We start from the raw sequence: 19389 nt of genomic DNA, 5'->3' as shown, positions 1-19389 counted from the left end.
CTCATTTCTTATTTCCTACCTTTCCTGCTTACCAATAGTAAAAAATCTACTGATACTTTCATAGTTATATTAGTAAGTATACCTTACTAATATAGCAGATAAATCTGATCTTAATGCAAGAGAAACAGTGTTTATCTTGGTATGGTAATCTACAGAAAAATGTCCACAAGATGCTGCCTCCCAAGGGACTGATTTGCATTATTAGAAGTATAGCACATCAGGAGATGTGGTTTCACATTGGACTGCAAACAGGAAGTGAGTATTTCTACCTGAAGACCCTTCAACATCTCCTATACCACAAATGACATAGCGGAGAGAATGAAACCAAAGAGAAAATTGATTCAATAAACCTCAAACGGAGAGAGGGAGAACTGCGTAATCACTTAGCCATAGTCAGCACACCACCAACTTTACTGGAAAAAAGCAAGCCTTCTGTAGACATCAATCAGTATGGTTTCCATTCTGAAGCTGACGCCCAGAGTAACTGCAGTAAGTTAGACTAAGGGAGTGATACTGACCCTGAAGGAAGATGTAAGCATCTGACGTCGACCAGAGTGCAGGACGGGGGCTTTGGAGTCAGATAGCCCTGGTTTCAATTTCCCCTGTACCACTTACCAGCAGGTTAACTGAAGCAAGTGACTAATCTCTCTGAAATTCGTAGACTTTGCTATGATGACTCAATGAGCTGATTTAGATCATTTGACCCCCACAGTATTTCACACCATATTGAAGTTCAACACATCGTGTCCATTTCCATCATCGGGGTTACTGCTCCAGTGTATGGGTTCCGTCAATCCTTGCTGTCACCATGAGGAGCTAAAGAACCCTCCAGGAACTGTCCTATGTCATGTTTCTCAAACTATTTTCAGCATAGTATTTCTCTCAACTAGAAGTCTTTCTAGGAAGAACAAATAAGGGACAAATGTGTTTGAATCAAAGGCAAGAAGGTCTCTCTTGCATCTTCACCCCATCTGGACCTGAGGGTGCTCTACAGAGCCTTGAGACTCAGCGAAGTGAAACTTTAAAACCACTAATACGTAGATCGCTGAAATTTGCAGGGGATACCTGCCATGCCAAGATTCTTGTGTCCAGAGAGAAGAAAACAGCTGAGAGCCCTCCTGCACTCTATCAGATCACAGAACGTAGCTTCGGAAGCTTATTGAGGTGTCAGTGCATACGACACTACCAAGTTTTTTTCTAACTAAATTTAGATAAATTAATTCAAATAAATTAACTTTCCAATCTGACTCATTCTTGGGAACATCAAATGCCAGTGCCTGAGTGAACATATGTGCTCCACCAAAACCATAAACTTGTGTTGTTTTTCACACCAAAAAGTCTAAACAATAAATAAGCCTTTCTTTCTTTTCTTTTTCTTAGGATCATTTCTTAATGTATACCTGATATTCTGTGGGACAAAATGCACCAGATATTTCAACACTAGAGGTGGGCAGTGGGGGGTGAGGGGTGAAGAATACATACCTTTAAACAAAAAAGACATTTTTTTGTTTGTGCTTTTTTTTTTAAACAAGAAGCACAATATAGTTAAAGAATAAGCTGCATGGTTTTTAGAAGTAAAGTCATAATGCCCTTAAAGATTTAATTCACTCCCCAGGGACAACTATGTGTTGATTTCACCAGAGAGACATTTTTGTCCTAAAATTAAACCAAATAGAAGCCAAAAAGTTCTACAATGAAGAAAGAGCCATTTGGGTCACTTAAAGTCCAGTTCCTTTTAGACATAAACTCTTTTCCAATTATTCAAGCTATAATTTTTCACTTGGGGAATATGTAAGTTATCAGGTACTAGAAAGTGTCGACCAAATCCTCCTTCCCTCCTGTTGGCTTGTGTGGCCAGCACTGTTGACTGGCTAACCCTACCCCACCTCCTCTGTTCATCTCAAGTTTTGTTTTGAGTTAAATTAGGTCTGCCCAAAAAAAGACATGTTGAAGCCCCCCAGTACCTCAGAATGTGACTTTCTTTGGAAGTCGGGTCTTTCGAGTGGTGATGAAGTTAAAATGAAGTCCCTAAGGTGGACCCTAATCCAGGATGACTGGGGTCCTTATAAGAGGGGAAATTTGGACACAAAGACCGACATGCACAGAGGAAGGCAATGTGAAGTCACAGGAAGAACACTATCCCTACTACAAAGAATGCAATGCCTGAGGCCAGCAGAAGCTGAGTGAGGCATGGGACAGATTCTCCCTCACAGCCCTCAGAAGGAACCAACGCTACTGACACCTTGATCCCAGACTTCTCATCTCCAGAACTGTGAGGCAAGAACTTTCTGTTGTTTAAGCCGCCCAGTTGCGGTACTTTGTCATGGCAGCCCCAGGAAACTCATATAACTGGAGAGGCTGGAAAAGCTGAAACTTCCATCTGTTCACTCTCTCAGATACCTCTGTAGCCCAGAGCGACCATGCAACATAATTTTGGACAATGAAATGTCCCAAATGGAAGTGTGCTGGTGCTTCTGGGAAGATGCTCACTTTAGTAGGTGGCAGGGTTAAAAACAGAGCAGGAGAATGATAATCGGGCTCTAAGATCAGAATGGGGAGGAGGGGGCTGTGGAGCACATCTCCAGTCCTTTACAGCAGAGATCGCCAGCCTTTTTGTCACCAGAGACTGGTTTCGTGGATGACAATTTTTGTGTCAGAATGAAACTGTTCCACCTCAGATCATCAGGCATTAGATTCTCATAAGATGCACCCAACCTAGATCCCTCACAGGCACAGTTCACAATAGAGTTCACGTTCCTATGAGAATCTAATGCCACTGCTGATCTGACAGGAAGTGAACTCAGGCAGCATTGCTTGCTCGCCCACCACTCGCCTCCTCCTGTGCAGCCCATTTCCTACTAGGCCATGCACTGGTGCGGGTGCGCAGCCCGAGGGTTGGAGACCCCTGCTTTACAGCATCAGGCGGGGTCCCCACAGCTCCCACAGAGCCCCTGGACCAGCAAACACCTCAAGGAAGGAAATAAATCCTTAGGTGTACCTAAAGCAGAACAGGAAAAATGTCCAGACAGAGGTGAAGAAGAAAGAAAACAAAATTGCCTCAAAATTCTAAAGTAAAATCTGAAAATGTCGTAACTTTCTGTCATTGTGCAAGAAGTCATTATTTCATAAACAACTGCTATGGTGTCCTGAAATTCCAAGGCTAAGTAACATCTAAATACTCATTTAGAATTCGTGGGAACCTGGCAGTAGAACATTCCTCTAAGACAGTGGTTTTCAACTGGGGGCAATTTTGACCCCCAGTGGACATTAGGCAGTCTCTAAAGACATCTGTGGTTGTCACAAACTGGGAAGGGGAGTGTTACTAGCGGGTAGAGGCCAAGGATGCCGCTCAAAATCCTGCAATGCAAGGACAGGCCCCCACAGCAAAAAATTATCCAGTCCAAAATGCCAGTAGTTCTGAGGATGAAAAACCTTGCTCTAAGATATAGTAAAGCTTCTAAAAAGAAGATTAAATCTGCCAGAAGCAGATATGCAAGGAACAAGTAGAAATGACGTGCTGTAAAAGTGTGGGTGGTGTCCTGAATTCTACTGAGAATTACAAACGCAGGAGGGGAAAAATGGATAGCACGGGGTAAACAAGACAAGCAATGTTCGGGAAGCAGGAGCCGGCCTGAAGCGGAGAATCTGCCAAGCTGAGCCTGAACCCGCCGTTGAGCCTTCACATCAAAATTACTCAGCCACTGACTGTGTGCGTAGCCATGGCAGCTGGCAGGGACATGCAGCCTCCTCAACAAACAGATTCATCAATTTGTAAAGCTCCCATTCTTTAGAAACATTTCTAAGACAATATATGAAATCCATTTTCTCCTGATTTTACTTGAAGATGAGTCACACGAGACACCAGCTATATGCTTGATTTCAGGCTTTTAAATAGGGAGAGCAGCTATTGAAAAAAATTACAGGGTAGGAATGGCAGACAAAGGCACTAAAAAGACTCTGAATCATTCTAATTTTTATGGGGAGTGGGAGAAAGCATACCCAGCTTAACCAATTTACATCATTTGGCTTTAGAAAATAAACATATACATCATGCTGATAATTATGTGTCTTGTTTCACATTCAGGGATTAAAGTCGTTTTAAGAAAATACTTGAAAATATAGAAGTGGAAAGCAATAAAATGAAATGGCAAAAAAAAAAAAAATTAGCTATTGAAGTACAGATGCTCCTCGACTAATGGTGAGGTTGTGTCCCGACAAAGACGTGTTAGTTGAAAGTTTCTTAAGTCAGAAATGCATTTAATATACCTAACCTACCGAACATCATGGCTTCACCTACCCTACCTTAAAAGTGCTCAGAACACTTACATTGGCCTATATTTGGGCAAAATCATCTAACACAAAGCCTATTCTATAATAAAGTATTGAAAGTCTCATGTAATTTGTTGAATACTGAAAGTGAAAAACAGGATGGCTGCATGCACACTCAAAGTATGGTTTCCACTGAATGTGTATCACTTTCACACCATCATCAAGTTGAAAATTTTTTAAATTAAATTTTCATGAGCTGGAAATCATCTGCATATCTGTTACCATTTAAGGAAATGACTTAATGAAGCTTATTTCCAAACCTATAAATCATTTTCTTTCTCAATCAAGTACCTCCATGTAAACTGAGTCACAAGAAAAACTAAGTTACTCGCGGAGACCTCTACACATTAGAGTGGAGGACAGCCAATGAGCACTCCACATTTTATCTCCACAAAGAGATAGAAAATGCACTTGGCAGCCGGGCACAGTTGCTCACACCTGTAATCCCAGCACTTTGGGAGGCCGAGGCCAGCGGATCACAAGGTCAAGAGATCGAGACCATCCTGGCCAACATAGTGAAACCCCGTCTCTACTAAAAATACAAAAATTAGCTGGGTGTGGTGGTGCACGCCTGTAGTCCCAGCTACTCGGTAGGCTGAGGCAGGAGTATCGCTTGAACCTGGGAGGCGGAGGTTGCAGTGAGCCGAGTTTGCACCACTGCACTCTGGCCTGGGTGACAGAGCGAGACTCCATCTCAAAAAAAAAAAAAGAAAGAAAGAAAAGAAAAGAAAATGCGCTTGGCTAAGGGGGCCACTAAGGTTGCTCCTAGAGTATGCGTGAATTTCGGAGAATTTTTTTTTTTTTGAGACAGAGTCTCGCTCTGTCGCCCAGGCTGGAGTGCAGTGGCACGATCTCGGCTCACTGCAAGCTCGAATTTTGGAGAATTTTTAAAGAGAATTTACTATCACTAAAGGAAATTGACAAATGCAGCCCTGAACTTTGAGTTAGTGATTCTTCTGAGTTTTTTAGTAACATTAAAAGATGGTAAAATGCATTTTCTCCTTTCAAGCAAGCATGACAGCGATAGAAGAAATAGTTCATAATGGAATTATACAAGGACTTTGGAGATCATTTACTTTAAAGCCTCATTAACTAGGACTTCTATAATTTAGGTTTGATGATAATTTAAACAAAGCCTGCGCTGAAGTGGACTCTGCTAGGTAAAGCTTTATAGAGAAAGAGAGTTCTTGATAGCAGAAACAAGATGACAGAGTTAAACAAGCCTCAATCATATACGTGAATTAAACCATTTTTCTCCATTTGTTAGATAGGACCCCTAAAAGACTGTTCTGGGCACCAACACATTATGAAAAAGAGGAGAGAAGGAGGAAGAAGGAGAGGCAACAGCAGCAATAGTTAATATTTATTGTTGTGACTTGCCAGGCAATGAGTTAAGATGTTTATAACAATTTTTTTCATTCAATACATACATGGAACAATAACCTGATCAGCCAGATACCATTACAGGTCTGGGAACTTTTATCTGTAATTCCAAAATCCAGGTTTTTTCATAACTCATTTACTGACAAAGCTTGGCCTGACCTGACCCAGCTGGGCAGCAAATCCTGACCCAAAGTGACAAGAGGCTATTTGCCGTCTTCATTTATCCCACTTACTGTTGCTCGCAGGCTTAGCTGCAGACCTGTGAATGTGATTGACAGCAGGAAACTGTCCCAGACACCCCCGTGGAGGGCTGTGTAAGGCTGCACTCTGCATTACCTTTCTAAGCTCTGAAAAATTCTGAACTCAAAAACAAAGTAGGCCCCAAGAGTTTCAGGTAAGGGGTCATGGAACCTGTGCTAACCCCTTTCTGTAGATAAGAAAACAAAATCTCCGAGGCTGTAAAGTCAATAACCTACCCAAGCTCACATGGCCAGTGAGTGAACGTACAGCAGAGACGGGATTCAGCACCAGGCAGGTCCAACTCCAGAACCTGCATCATAGTTAGATGTGGCTTGTGGGACTGCCATGCCTTTCCATTAAAATGGAAATTAATACAACCACATTTAAATTATACTTTTTTTTAGAGACAGGATTTTCTCTGTAGCCCAGGCTGGAGTGCAGAGACACAATCATAGCTCACTGCAGCTTCAAACTCGTGGGCTCAAGAAATTCTCCCACTTCAGCCTCCCAAGTAGCTGGGACTTAATTTTTACTTTCAGTAGAGAGAGGGGTCTCACTATATTGCTCAGGCTGGTCGTGAACTCCTGGCCTCAAGTGACTACGTTGACCTCCAAATGGACTGGGGTTACAGGCCTAGGCCACTATGCCTGGCCTTAAGTGATGCTTTTAGCTAATTGAGATAAGTCACTGATATGGTTTGGCTGTGTCTCCACCCAAATCTCATCTTGAATTGTAGCTCCCATAATCCCCACGTGTCGTGGGAGGGACCTGGTAGGAGGTAATTGAATTATGGGGGTAGCTTTTTCCCATGCTGTTCTTGTGATAGAGAATAACTCTCAGGAGATCTGATGGTTTTATAAAGGGCAGTTCCCCTGCACACTCTCTCTCTTGCCTGCCACCATGTAAGACATGCCTTTGCTCCTCCTTTGCTTTCTGCCATGATTGTGAGGCCTCCCCAGCCACGTGGAACTGTGAATCCATTAAACGTCTTTTTCTTTATAAATTACCCAGTCTCGGGTCTGTGAGAACAGACTAATACAGTCACTGAGCATGCTAAATGAATGAGCTCACTGTTCTTAAGATGTCTGTAAACAGCCATGACCCACTCACCCGGTCCCTGCTTTCTTCCCGGCTGTCCATTTCTCGAATCTTCTCCAAAATGGTGTCCTCAGTGGACCCAGTCATGCTCAATCTGCCCCTAAGGAGGGCTGCGATTTTCTCCCTAAATGAGAAGTACTGGCTTTGTGAGGCTGTGACTGCATCCTGACTGGCCTTCAAACTCTTCTCCAACTCAGAAGAGCTTTTCTTCAGGAGGCTCACTTCCTGCTTTGAGGCATCCCAGACCTGCTGGCCAGCAAGCAGCCTTTCTTGGAAGATCTTAACTTCCCTTTCAAGAGCTTCTTTTGCTCCTACAGCACTGAGCAGGTCCTAAAATGATTACAGAAAGTGAAGACAATAACATTAGAAGTCAACAGGGTACACCTGCATTTGCTATAGCAAATTCATTGACTTTGCCTGCTAATGACTACAAGAGTTGGGTTAATTACTCCTTCCATTTTTAACTCCAAGTTCCCTATAGTCTCCTCATAGTTATTAAATCCCAATGGTATGTCAGGAAAATTTAGGTGTCTTAAAAACAGAAAAGGGGGCCAGGCGTGGTGGCTCACACCTGTAATCCCAGCATTTTGGAGGCTGAGATGGGCGGATCACTAAGGTCAGGAGTTCGAGACCAGCCTGGCCAACATGGTGAAACCCCACCTCTACTAAACAAAAATACAAAAATTAGCCTGGCCTGGTGGCACACAACTGTAATTCCAGCTACTCGGGAGCCTGAGGCAGGAGAATCGCTTGAACCTGGGAGGTGGAGTTTGCAGTGAACTGAGATCACTCCACTGTACTCCAGCCTGGGCAACAGAACAAGACTCCATCAAAAAAAAAAAAACAACAAACAAACAAAAAAAACAGAGAAGGGATATAAAATATAAAATCTGGGTTAGAAAAAAGAAGGAAACTTTGACACATAAGGCTTTTCTGTGTGGAACACTAGAAAGAGTTAATAAAAACAAATCATTGGATAACATATTAGTAGATTCAGTCCATATGTAGAATATGTTTATAGAACTATCTTTCTCAAGCTTGGTGTATATGGAAATTTATTTTTAATAAATAAGCTCTCAGAGTCCTAGCTAGGCACTAACAATTATTTGAATAAAGATGCCCCCTCAATGCTATTTTAAATAATACAGGAATATTCTCATAAAAACATCATTGCATAAAAATATTCATTGACTTCCAATATCCAATATTCATTGCATATCCCCTTGTCTCATAAAGGCAATTAATGCAGAAAGAACCTGAAGAAAGGAAACAGAAACAACTAGCCATTTGGTAGGTGGGAGGATTAAAAGTAGAGGGAAAGTATCATATTTAGAAGAATAATCCTAAAGAATATAATATGGGCTGGGCACAGTGGCTCACACCTGTAATCCCAGCTCTTTGGGAGGTCGACACAAAAGATCGCTTGAGCCCAGGAGTTGGAGACCAACCTGGGCAACTTGGTAAACCCCCATCTTATATAAAGTAAAATAATTAGCCATGCATGGTAGCATGTGCTATGGTCCCAGCTACTTGGGAGGGTGAGATAGGAGGATTGCTTGAGCCTAGGAATTCAAGGCTACAATGAGCAGTAATTGCATCAGTGCACTCCAGCCTTGGTGACACAGCATGACCTTGTCTCAAAATAACAACAACAAAAGAACATAACATGTGAAATTAGGTTCAGAAAAATAATGAAGGACATAAAGAAGGTTACCTGTGCACTTAATTCTATTTACCATAATCTAGAATGGCCCACAGAGGCACCAAACGAGGATTTTTCTTCCCCCGGGAGGGAGTTTCACTCTTGTTGCCCAGGCTGGAGTACAATGGCACAATCTCGGCTCACCACGACCTCCGCCTAGTGGGTTCAAGTGATTCTCCTGCCTCAGCCTCCCGAGTAGCTGGGATTACAGGCACGTGCCACCACGCCCAGCTAATTTTGTATTTTTAGTAGAGACAGGGTTTCTCCATGTTGGTCAGGCTGGTCTTGAACTCCCAACCTCAGGTGATCTACCCACCTCGGCCTCCCAAAGTGCTGGGATTACACGCATGAGCATCTTTAAAATTGATTTTTTTAAATTATTTTTTAACATCAAGTTCCAAAATACATGAATTCACATTAAGAAATATTAAGCGGCGTGTTAACTAGCATTGCTATAGTATTGCTGCCTAGTTAACTGGTTAAAAAAAAAAATTATTAAAAATAGCATGTTAGAGGTAAAAAGCACTAAAAAGAAACACAATATCTTTAAATAACAGACTCTACATCTAAATGAGCTGATAACATTTCAGGCTGCCAGTTAAAATGCAATCATCTCTTCTGCATTAGAACTGAGCTTTAAAAGAAATTTCTCTCCATTAACAGCTTGGAAACAGGAAAAAGGATAGCCTGAAACACTAGTTCCTATTTTTTATAGGAAACATAACATCTTATTTTTTTTCATTATGGTGACTTTTTTAAAATCAAGGAAGTCTCAGGCATCAATTTGAAAGAAAAGTCACAGAGTAGATATGTAGTTAGAGAAGCCTGCCCTTTTCAGAGATGTAATAACTCAACTAATTATGGAATCTATTTTGTAAAATGCCTTTTGCTTTTCAAGGTCTTGGTTTCCCATTTCCTTTGCTAAACTAGTCATCTCTGTAGAGAAGACCCACTGTTGCTGCTAATTAAATGACGGTCCTTAAAAGTAGAGTCAAGGACACTTTATCACAAATTCAATATTTTAACAGTTTACAGATTTCTCTTCAGATCATAATACAATAGCTTCTCACTTGCTCAATTAGAGTAACTAGTATCAGTAAAGGTAATAATAAATTGGGTGCATATTTTACTTGGAAACTACAGTCGTTCCTTGGTATCCTTGGGGAATTGGTTCTAGGACCCCAGAGGATATGAAAACCTGAGGATGCTCAAGTCTCCCATATAAAATGGAATCATATTCTCATATAAGCTACACATATTCTTCTGTATACTTTAAATCATCTCTAGATTACTTATAATACCAAATACACTGTAAATGCTAGGTAAATAACTGTTATCGTGTGTTGTTTTTATTTGTATTATTTTTATTGTTGTTTTGTCATTTGTATTGGTTTTTTCCCATTTTTTTAATCCATAGTTGGTTGAATCCACAAATGTAGAACTTGTGGATGCAGAGGGCTGACTGCACAGTCTGATGTGTGGTTAGAAAACTGAGGTCCTAAATTCAATGATGCTGGGATGGAAATTAATCCTAATCACTTTAGAATTCTAAAACCATATGGAATATTATATATTCACTAAAGATCCTCAAAATACACAAAAAAAATCTCAGATGCTTGTGACCTATGGAGTTACTGTCAATTTGGAGTAGACAACTCAACTGGCAGCTAACACCTCAAGACTAATAAACACAATTAAAATATTTCAACTATGAGGAATTTTTCTACCCCAATATCATACTATTGTTTCACCGACTTCGAGAAAAGGGCCAAAACAATCCTCTCTAACAAATCCAAAGAACATTTTCTTTTTAAACCTAGGCATCAACATTTATGTCTAGTGAAAATCACAAAATCAGTTTGTGTTCATAGAATACAATGGTGTCTGTGAGCAGGTTGGGTTTCTCTTTTTCAGGCACATTCAGCTCAGTGTACCCTAAGCTGTTTCTTGTATAAAATGCAGGACTCGAGAGCCAGAGTGACAAGGGGATGGCCGCTCCCTTAGTGCTCTGATTAAGTGCTGCAGGATTCAGGGCCACAGGGCTGATCTTCTGGATATAAATGTCCTCAGACTGCAAATGCAATTACTTATGCAGCTCTCAGGAGAAAGCCACCAGAGTGGAGTCTGGTTCCATGGCTACCTCAAGGATACACCGAAGTAAGCGGCATAAAATAATGTGACATCACTACCACTGGCCAGGACCTGGGGATTGCTGTCAGACCACACTGACATACAGGACAAGAAACAAGAAGCTTCCTGAGAGCAAAACCAAGACTGACCTCCACAGAGGAAATCACAGAGGGCAGGCCCTATAGACTGTGATGGGGATCACTTAAAAAAAATTTTATAATTAATAAATCTTTAGGTTCAGTCTGACTGAAGCAACAAATGTAAAATGATTGTTTCAAAATTACTTTTAACAAAAACTTTTATAAATAATATGATTATGGCATTCAATTTAGCTTCCCATTTAAATGCACGAGTCTGCATTAAGTAATGAAACTATCCAAAGTTTTGCGTTTTAAAAACACAGTTGATTCCTGTTCTGTTGCTAACTATTTTATGGATTTAGATACACATGAGATCAAATTGCCACTCAAAAGTACAATGACTGATTATCATGAGGACAGAGAACCTGTGGCTTGAGCTTAATTCCTTCAATCCTAGATCAATTTTATAAAATTAAAAAATCAGTTGGTTAATTCTACCTACTGCAGTTATGATTAACAAAAAAGCTCAGAAATTCCCCCAAACAGGCAGTCTCATACATTGCTGGTGGAAGTGTGAACAGGTATAAATTATTGGTATAAATACATAACAAAACTTAATATGCACACATCTTTTGGCCCTGAAATTCCAGTCCTGAGAATATATCTATAAGATAGGTTACTAAATATAGAAAATGAGGAATATGCAGTTATCCAATTATAATATAGCAAAAGACAATGTACTACATGAATATTAATTGATATGTAACTTCTTAAACAAATATGAGACATTCATACTATAGAATATGATGTAGTCTTGAAAAGAAATGGGGAAGTTTTTTATATACCAATATGAACGACTCTCCAAGATACAGTTAGTGAAGAAAGTAAGGTGTCTAATAGTGCATCTATACAAATAACAATGGTACATAGTATAGTACCATTTCTACTTTTATGAAAAGAATATCTCTAGAAACATGCACAAGCAACTGCCAATTCTCATCACCTCTAGAGAAGGGAACTGTAGCCAGGGGTCAGAAATGAAAGGAAGATGTGATAGAATAGTGGCAACTATGAAAACACCGGGGAATTTTAGTCCATTTAAAGTGTTTGAGTCAACAGTGATATGAGCATAAATATACACATGCACATGCACACACACATTCCCCTCCTCCCAAACTTGGGCTGCATTCACAAAAGTAAAGTATTTAGAATGAGAGAGGTGATGACCTGCTCTATTTCCTTTGAATTACACCAAGCCTGAAGTTTGGCATTCAGTTCTGTGATTCAAACTTTAATACAGATAAAACCCTCCTTGGACAGTGCTATTCAAATTTACATTCTGGTACCACTCCTGCACTAACACTCCTGCACCTGCTGTTCCCAGTCCCAACAAGATCATTTCAGGAATTGAGGGTAAGAGATTAGCAATTTCTATAGCAAGCTGACACTGATGCAACATCCAAATACCATAGACTCCCTTTTTTTTTTTTTTTTTTTTGAGACAGAGTCTCACTCTGTCACCCAGGCTAGAGTGCAGTGGCATGATTTCAGCTCACTGCAACCTCCGCCTTCTGGGTTCAAGTGATTCTCCCGCCTCAGCCTACCGAGTAGCTGGAGCTACAGGTGTGTGCCACCATGCCCAGCTAATTTTTGTATTTTTAGTAGAGATGGGGTTTCACTGTGTTGGTCAGGCTGGTCTTGAACTCCTGACCTTGTGACCCACCTACCTCGGCCTCCCAAAGAGCTGGGATTACAGGTGTCAGCCACCACACCCAGCCTATACTCCATTTTTGAATGAAGTATGGACCTATTCACGCTTTGTTAGACTCATGTGGTAAGTGGCTAGTGGTGAGAGTTGCATATCTGTTGCACACTGAAGGAACAGGCTACAAATGTGATATTTTAAAGCTGGTTTGCCAACTATAATCTAAATAAGTATATAAAATCCAGAACCCACTTCTTTCCTCAAAAGAATTTCATCACATTTAAACATAACTATACCTTTACAAAATAAACTAATAGAACTGTCGACAGATGAAGGATTGAAGATGGATTTTGAAAACACATTTGTTTCAGACGGGCATGGTGGCTCACACCTGTAATTCCAGCACTTTGGGAGGCCAAGGCAGGTGGATCACTTGAGCTCAGGAGTTTGAGACCAACCTGGGCAACATGGTGAAACCCTGTCTCTATCAAATATTTTTAAGAAAAAATAAACAGAAAAAAAAGGAAAGCTGAAATTACAATTGTTTAATTTGAATACAAGGTACCTACAAATATACTGAGCTTGTTGAAATTGCTTTAAAATCTATTCTCAACAAACCTCTGTTAGATTTGTTTTCTACTGTAAGTACCTGAAAAGCAAAACATAAAAACAGTTTCCTAGCAGCTGGGCGTGGTGACTCACACCTGTAATCCCAGCACTTTGGGAGGCCGAGGCAGGCTGATCACCTGAGGTCCGGAGTTCAAGATCAGCCTGACCAACATGGAGAAACCCTGTCTCTACTGAAAATATAAATTAGCTGGGTGTGGTGGCGCATGTCTGTAATCCTAGCTACTGGGGAAGCTGAGGCAGGAGAATCACTCGAACCCAGGAGACAGAAGTTGCAGTGAGCTGAGATCATATCATTGCACTCCAGCCTGGGCAACAAGAGCAAAACTCAGTCTCAAAAAAAAAAAAAAAAAAATTTCCTATACAACAGGCACTGAAAGCAACATTGTCATCAATCCAACCAAGATTAACTAAGTGAACTAGCAAGAAGCAGCTCATTGTCACAAATTTTAAATACTAACATAAGCAGTATTCATTCAAAGTGTGTATGTAGAACTTTAATACAGGGAATTTTAGTCATAATAAAACTTATGACTAAAGAACAACAAAAGGAAGGCTATGAGTATAACAGTGATACTAGTGATTCATTATACTAATCTCCTACACACAAAGAAGAATGTGTACAATTTGGGTAATTCTATTCTTTCTCCCATGTTTATTCTGATTTTCATTATTGAAATTTAATTTTATGTCTGTGGCTTCTAATACTTAAAAATTTGGACTTGTGCTTGGTGTATCTTATTAAATATTTTTTTCTGTTCATTCATTTTATAGAATTTAAATAATTTTTTTCTATTAATTCATTTTATTGTATTTTATAGAAGTATTTGTCAGCAATGGACTGGAAATAAAGAAAAAAAGTATTCTCCCCCAAAGATAGTTTGAAAAAAAATTCACATTCAGAGTTTAGGAAGGAGAATGGCAAAAGTCTTGAAATCATGTTCTAAGAGGAAATGTTAAAAGAACGGGAACATTTATCCTGTAGATGTATTCAAATGATAGGAAGACTCGTGTAGAAGGAGGATTAGGTTTCTCCTGCTCAGGCCCATGAGCCAATAGAATGGAACCTTCAGAGAAACATTTTACTTCAAAATGAGGAAGACCCTCCCCAAATCTGAGCTTTCCCAATGACATCATCAACTCTGGAAAATTAGAGTTCAGCTTAAGTTTGAAATTCTCAACATTGACAAAATCAGTACAGTTGACAACAGATTTAGCTGCCCAAGAGGCCAGTGTGTTCCTGGGTTTCACTACAGCCCTGCAGACACTCTGCCCTGAACTGATCAGACTGTGCTTGGAGGACCATCAACAGTTCCCATCTGGAAATTGTAAAAGGGATACGGCAAAATGGAATGTGCTCAGCATCACATGCTAAGATTAGACCCATAATAAAAAATATTTATATAATCAAGTTATTTAACATATGGATTTAACTGATTTTAAATTTTTAGAATGAACCTAAAGACAAACTACTAAAGACTTAGTTACAGCTACAGAACAGAATGTAAACTTGGACAAGGTAAATACAATAATATGATAAAAACTGGGAAGTATATAGAAAGAAGAGGCTAAAAAATAGGAGGCATTAGAAGTTCTCAAGGAGCAGGGCTTCAAGATGATGGACTAGAGGCATCTATCAGCTGCCCTTCCACAAAGAAGAATAAAACAGCGAGTAGATAATCACAGTTTGAATAGATCATCAAAGACAGAACATTGGAATTCAACAGAGAACCGACAGGAAACACCTAGGGCAAGGAAGGGAAGGAAAGAGAAGCAGCCTGCTTGGTTGGCCAGGACAGGCTGGGAGCACAGAGAAGCTCCCCAGTGCAGGGAAAGGGGAGTGACAGACCTGCAGTGTCCATACTCCCATCATGGATTCCTCCAGTCCCAGCCACCAGAGAGCCCCTCACAGGCCCAGAGATCAACATAGGGAGCTGTCTGCAGACTGCACAATGGCATTGCTCCAGAGAGGGAGCTCAGGCTGAATCCCAAACACCCCCCTGAGTCCTAGGCAGCTACAGCAAGATGCCATTTTGAGAGCCAGCCTCCACCAGACATCACCCTGCCTTGGGGCCCAACAGCCCCTGCATCTCCACATCCAGGAGCCCCACTGCCATACCCCACCTGCAGCTGCTGCTTCAGCTGGCTGCTGCTGCCAGGGCCAAAGCCAAGCCACTGCAGCAACCCCACCCCACTAACAGCAGGCCACCATCGCACATATACAAGTCTCCCAAGGACAGGCTCCCCAATGCATAGGTGCCAACTGGGGCCGAAGCACGTGTTCCCCAGCTGCCTGCCTACAGCTGCAGCCACTAAAACCAACCCCACCTTCTCCAGCAGCAGGGCCCCACTGCAGCTACCGCCTCCCCTATCAACGCACTCCTCCAGGAGTCCAGGGATCACCCCACCCTTGCACATCACAGCCAGTGCTGATAGGCACCACCAGGGGGTCTGAGGACAGGCTCATCTGGTTTTGCTCTGCCCCTATCCCCACCCCAGTGCATGAAAACACCATCCGGGGACTTGGGGATTACTCTGCCACATCCACCATCATTAGCACCTGAGCACTTCCACCAGGGACCTGAAGATGGACTCACTTACCCTGTTGCTACCACCACATATGGCACCCACCTGCACACACAACCTGCAGGCACAGGGCCTGGCCTGCCCAGCCATCACAGCCACTGCCAACACAAGCACAGACAGCTTGAAAGCCAAAGCATTGTCCCACAACTGCTACTGGGATAGCCCATGCCACACTGCTCCCCAGGGACTGAAAGACCCACCTGCTGCTGCCACTGCCAGTATAGACCCACCTAGACCTGCTAAGACCAGTGCCAGCAAATGCCGCCCTGCGGCCTAATAACAGGCACTCTTGGCCCACTGCTGTTCCCATCGGGGCCTGAGGACTGGCCCACCTGGTATCCCTATCCCCAGCAAAACTTCCCACAACTCCACCAACAACCACACCCTAAGCTCTTGAGGAAATAATGGACACCAATGACACTATTTACAGCTGAACAAATTAGGAAACTACACTGCTGCACACACACACAATCAGAGCCAAAGTGCCCTACCCAACCAACATCATAGATGCATCTCCAGGAAAACATCCTCCCCTACAAAAGCAAATCCAAAATATTGGAAGAAGTGACTGTCACACCAGATGCACAGATGCCAACATAAAGACACAAGAAACGTGAAAAAGCAAGGAAATATGATGCCTCCAAAGAAGCACAATAGGACTCTCCAAGATGGCAGACTAGGGACATTGAAAGCCAGTTCTCCTCAGAAAGAAGATCAAAGTTACTAGTGAATGGACAAATTGTGAATGGAAAACTGAAAGAAGTGAGCCAGGACCTGTCAGAGTGCCCACAAAAAGAAGCTGAGCTGCAGAAAAGGAAAGCAACAAGAGGCTGGCAGAGATTGACCCCTGAGAAGCTCAGAGCCCCACAGAAAGGGTAGGTGGGAGAGCTTCTCTGCTCCACTCACCTCTCTGACTATCCCCTGACTGTTAAACTGTTGGTGAGCCCCTATTGGGGGCATCTGAGAACTTCTCAGGGACAGAGAACTGGGTGGCCAGCTCACACAGACATGCCCACACTCCCCTCACACCTGAGCTGAGACTGTGGGTACCATACTGGTCATGCACCCATAGTGGGAAACAGCCCTGCCCAGGGACTCTCCAACCTTGAGTCACTGTACCACTAGGTCTCTTGCAAACATACCCCACAACCCATTCTGACTTTGGCAGGTGCAGGGGTCTGGTAGGCCCCAGGGAGCTGCTGGATCCCTGGAGATTTAACTCTCAACATGGGGCACCTCTAAGGGAGAGGGGAGCACAGCCCACCAAGTCCCTGTTGGGACAAAGGAAACACAGGTAAGGTGCCAAGTACTAAAGGAGGCAGTCCCATAGCCAGGGAAGATATGTAGAGAGGGGTCATCTCCACCCCACTTATGCAGTTATGGACACAAGAGTGGTTCTTCCCACCAGGGGACAGTGAGCACATACTTGGATATAGCATTTTTTTGTGCTATTCACAGCGGCTCTACCATGCTGAAAGTGAGCCCCATGCTGCTCAGGCTTTTACAAAGGGAAGGGACCCCCTCCCCTACCCTACACAGAATGGCACCATCCTGGAAAAGGAGGACAGACAAACCATGGAGGTACTTGCTCTGGCCTTGGGGAAGAGAGTCTCCCCTGAGCCCATTTTGGTGGTAGTCATCAGAAGGGCATACTGGTAGCCTGCAGCCACACTGTGGCCAAAAACCAAAGGACCAAGTCTTTATGAAAGGGAAGTCATGAGCCCTGCAACAGGGGTTTGATAGGGAAGCAAATCACATTTCTGCTGGCTCAGGGCGAAAAGCAAGGACACTCCCCAGCCCCTCCCCTAAGGCCTCAGCACACCTACACCCCAACACCATCTCTTCCCACCCACTCCTCCCCCAAAACGCATCAAGGCACCTGCTTTCACTGGACACCAGCCTACCTGCCAGCTCTTACTCTTAAGCACCATTTACTGGACTGCAGTTTCAACTGCACTACCAAATACAAAATCTGCTACCAGAAGGGCTTAGTGCTAGTCCACAAAATTAGCCTCCCAGGACCTCTGCACCCCCAGCCCTACAGAAGACAGAATATCTAAACAGGAGAAAGAATTTTAGATCTTGACAACCAGCCTTTCTAATTAGTTCTTACAGCCAAAATACAGCTTCAACAAGCATGATCTAAGAAAGCCACCACACAGAAGCTATCCACAACCAAGGAACATATACAGCAGTTTGGGCCCCTGAAATCACCCAGAAATGAAGCCAAACAATCACACATAATATATATCACAGCCATACCCCTAAGAGAAAAACAGAATTTAAAAAAGAAGTCCCATTCGAACAATAGCAAATTCAAAAATAAGAAGCAACATCTCCCTGAGAAGGACTCAGTGCAAGAACTCCAGCAGTACAAAAAGCCAGAGTGTTTTGACACCTCCAAAGCACTGCGCTAGCTCTCTCACAATGGATCTTAATTGGAACAAAATATCTGAAATGACAGATAAAGAATTCAAAATATGAATTGCAAGGAAACTCAATAACATCTAAGAGAAATTTGAAATCCATTATAAAAAAAAACAGAAAAATGATTCAGGATATGAAAGATTAGATGCCCATATTAAGAAAAAAAAATAGAATTGCTCAAATTGAAAAAAATCACTAAAGTAATTTCAAAATAATGTTAGAGCTTTAATAATAGATTACACTAAGCAGAAGAAAGAATTTTAGATCTTGACAACCAGTCTTTCTAATTAACCGAGTCAGACAAAAATAAAATTTCAAAAAGAATTTTAAAAATGAACACAGTTTTTGAGAAATATGGCTTTGACCAAATCTTCACAAATCTTCAACTTATTGGCATTCCTGAAAGAGAAGATGAAAAAGTAGTATACAACTTGGAAAACAGATTTGAGGGGAAAATTCAGAAATTTTTCCCTAATCTTACTAGAGAGGTTGACATCCAGATTCGAGAAATTTAGAGAACTCCTATGAGATAGTATACAAGAAGACCATTCCCAAGGCATATAGTCATCAGACTATCCAAGGTCAATTAGAAAGAAAAAATCTTAAAGGCCCCTAGAAAAAAGGGCCAAATTACCTAGAGAAGAAAACCCATTAAATTAATAGTAGGCTTCTCAGTAGAAACTTTACAAGCCAGAAGAGATTGAGGTCCTATTTTTAGTCTCCTTAAAAGAAAAAAATTGCCAGCCAAAAATTTCATACCAAACTAAGCCTCATGAATGGAGAAATATAGTCTTTCCCAGACAAGCAAACATTAAGAGAATTTATCACCACCAGACCAGACCTACAAGAAATGCTCAAAGGAGTTCTAAACATGGAAATGAAAGAATAATACTTGAGACTATAAAAGCACACATAAGTACAAAGTTCACAGACCCTATGAAGCAATTACACAATTAAGACTACAAAGCATTATAGTCAATAATAATCTAACTGTACATTTTAAAATAACTAAAAGAGTATAATTGGATTGTTTGTAACACAAAGGAAAAATACTTGAGGGGATGGATATCCCCATTCTTCAT

The 19389-nt window shown here is 41.7% G+C and overlaps 1 protein-coding gene across 1 annotated transcript in view; it reads right to left on the bottom strand.

Moving 5' to 3' along the window:
* Nucleotides 1–19389, bottom strand: part of CCDC170 (coiled-coil domain containing 170) — a 132012-nt gene that overhangs the window by 46088 nt on the left and 66535 nt on the right. Inside the window, exon 6 of the mRNA XM_024249103.3 lies at nt 7063–7380. Coding sequence (XP_024104871.3) covers nt 7063–7380 — 318 coding nt within the window. The remainder of the gene's footprint in view (nt 1–7062; nt 7381–19389) is intronic.

This window comes from Pongo abelii, chromosome 5, assembly GCF_028885655.2.
Source record: "Pongo abelii isolate AG06213 chromosome 5, NHGRI_mPonAbe1-v2.0_pri, whole genome shotgun sequence".
NCBI lineage: Eukaryota > Metazoa > Chordata > Mammalia > Primates > Hominidae > Pongo > Pongo abelii.
The sequence above is the reverse complement of the archived record's forward strand: the minus strand, read 5'-3'. Positions and strand labels throughout refer to the sequence as shown.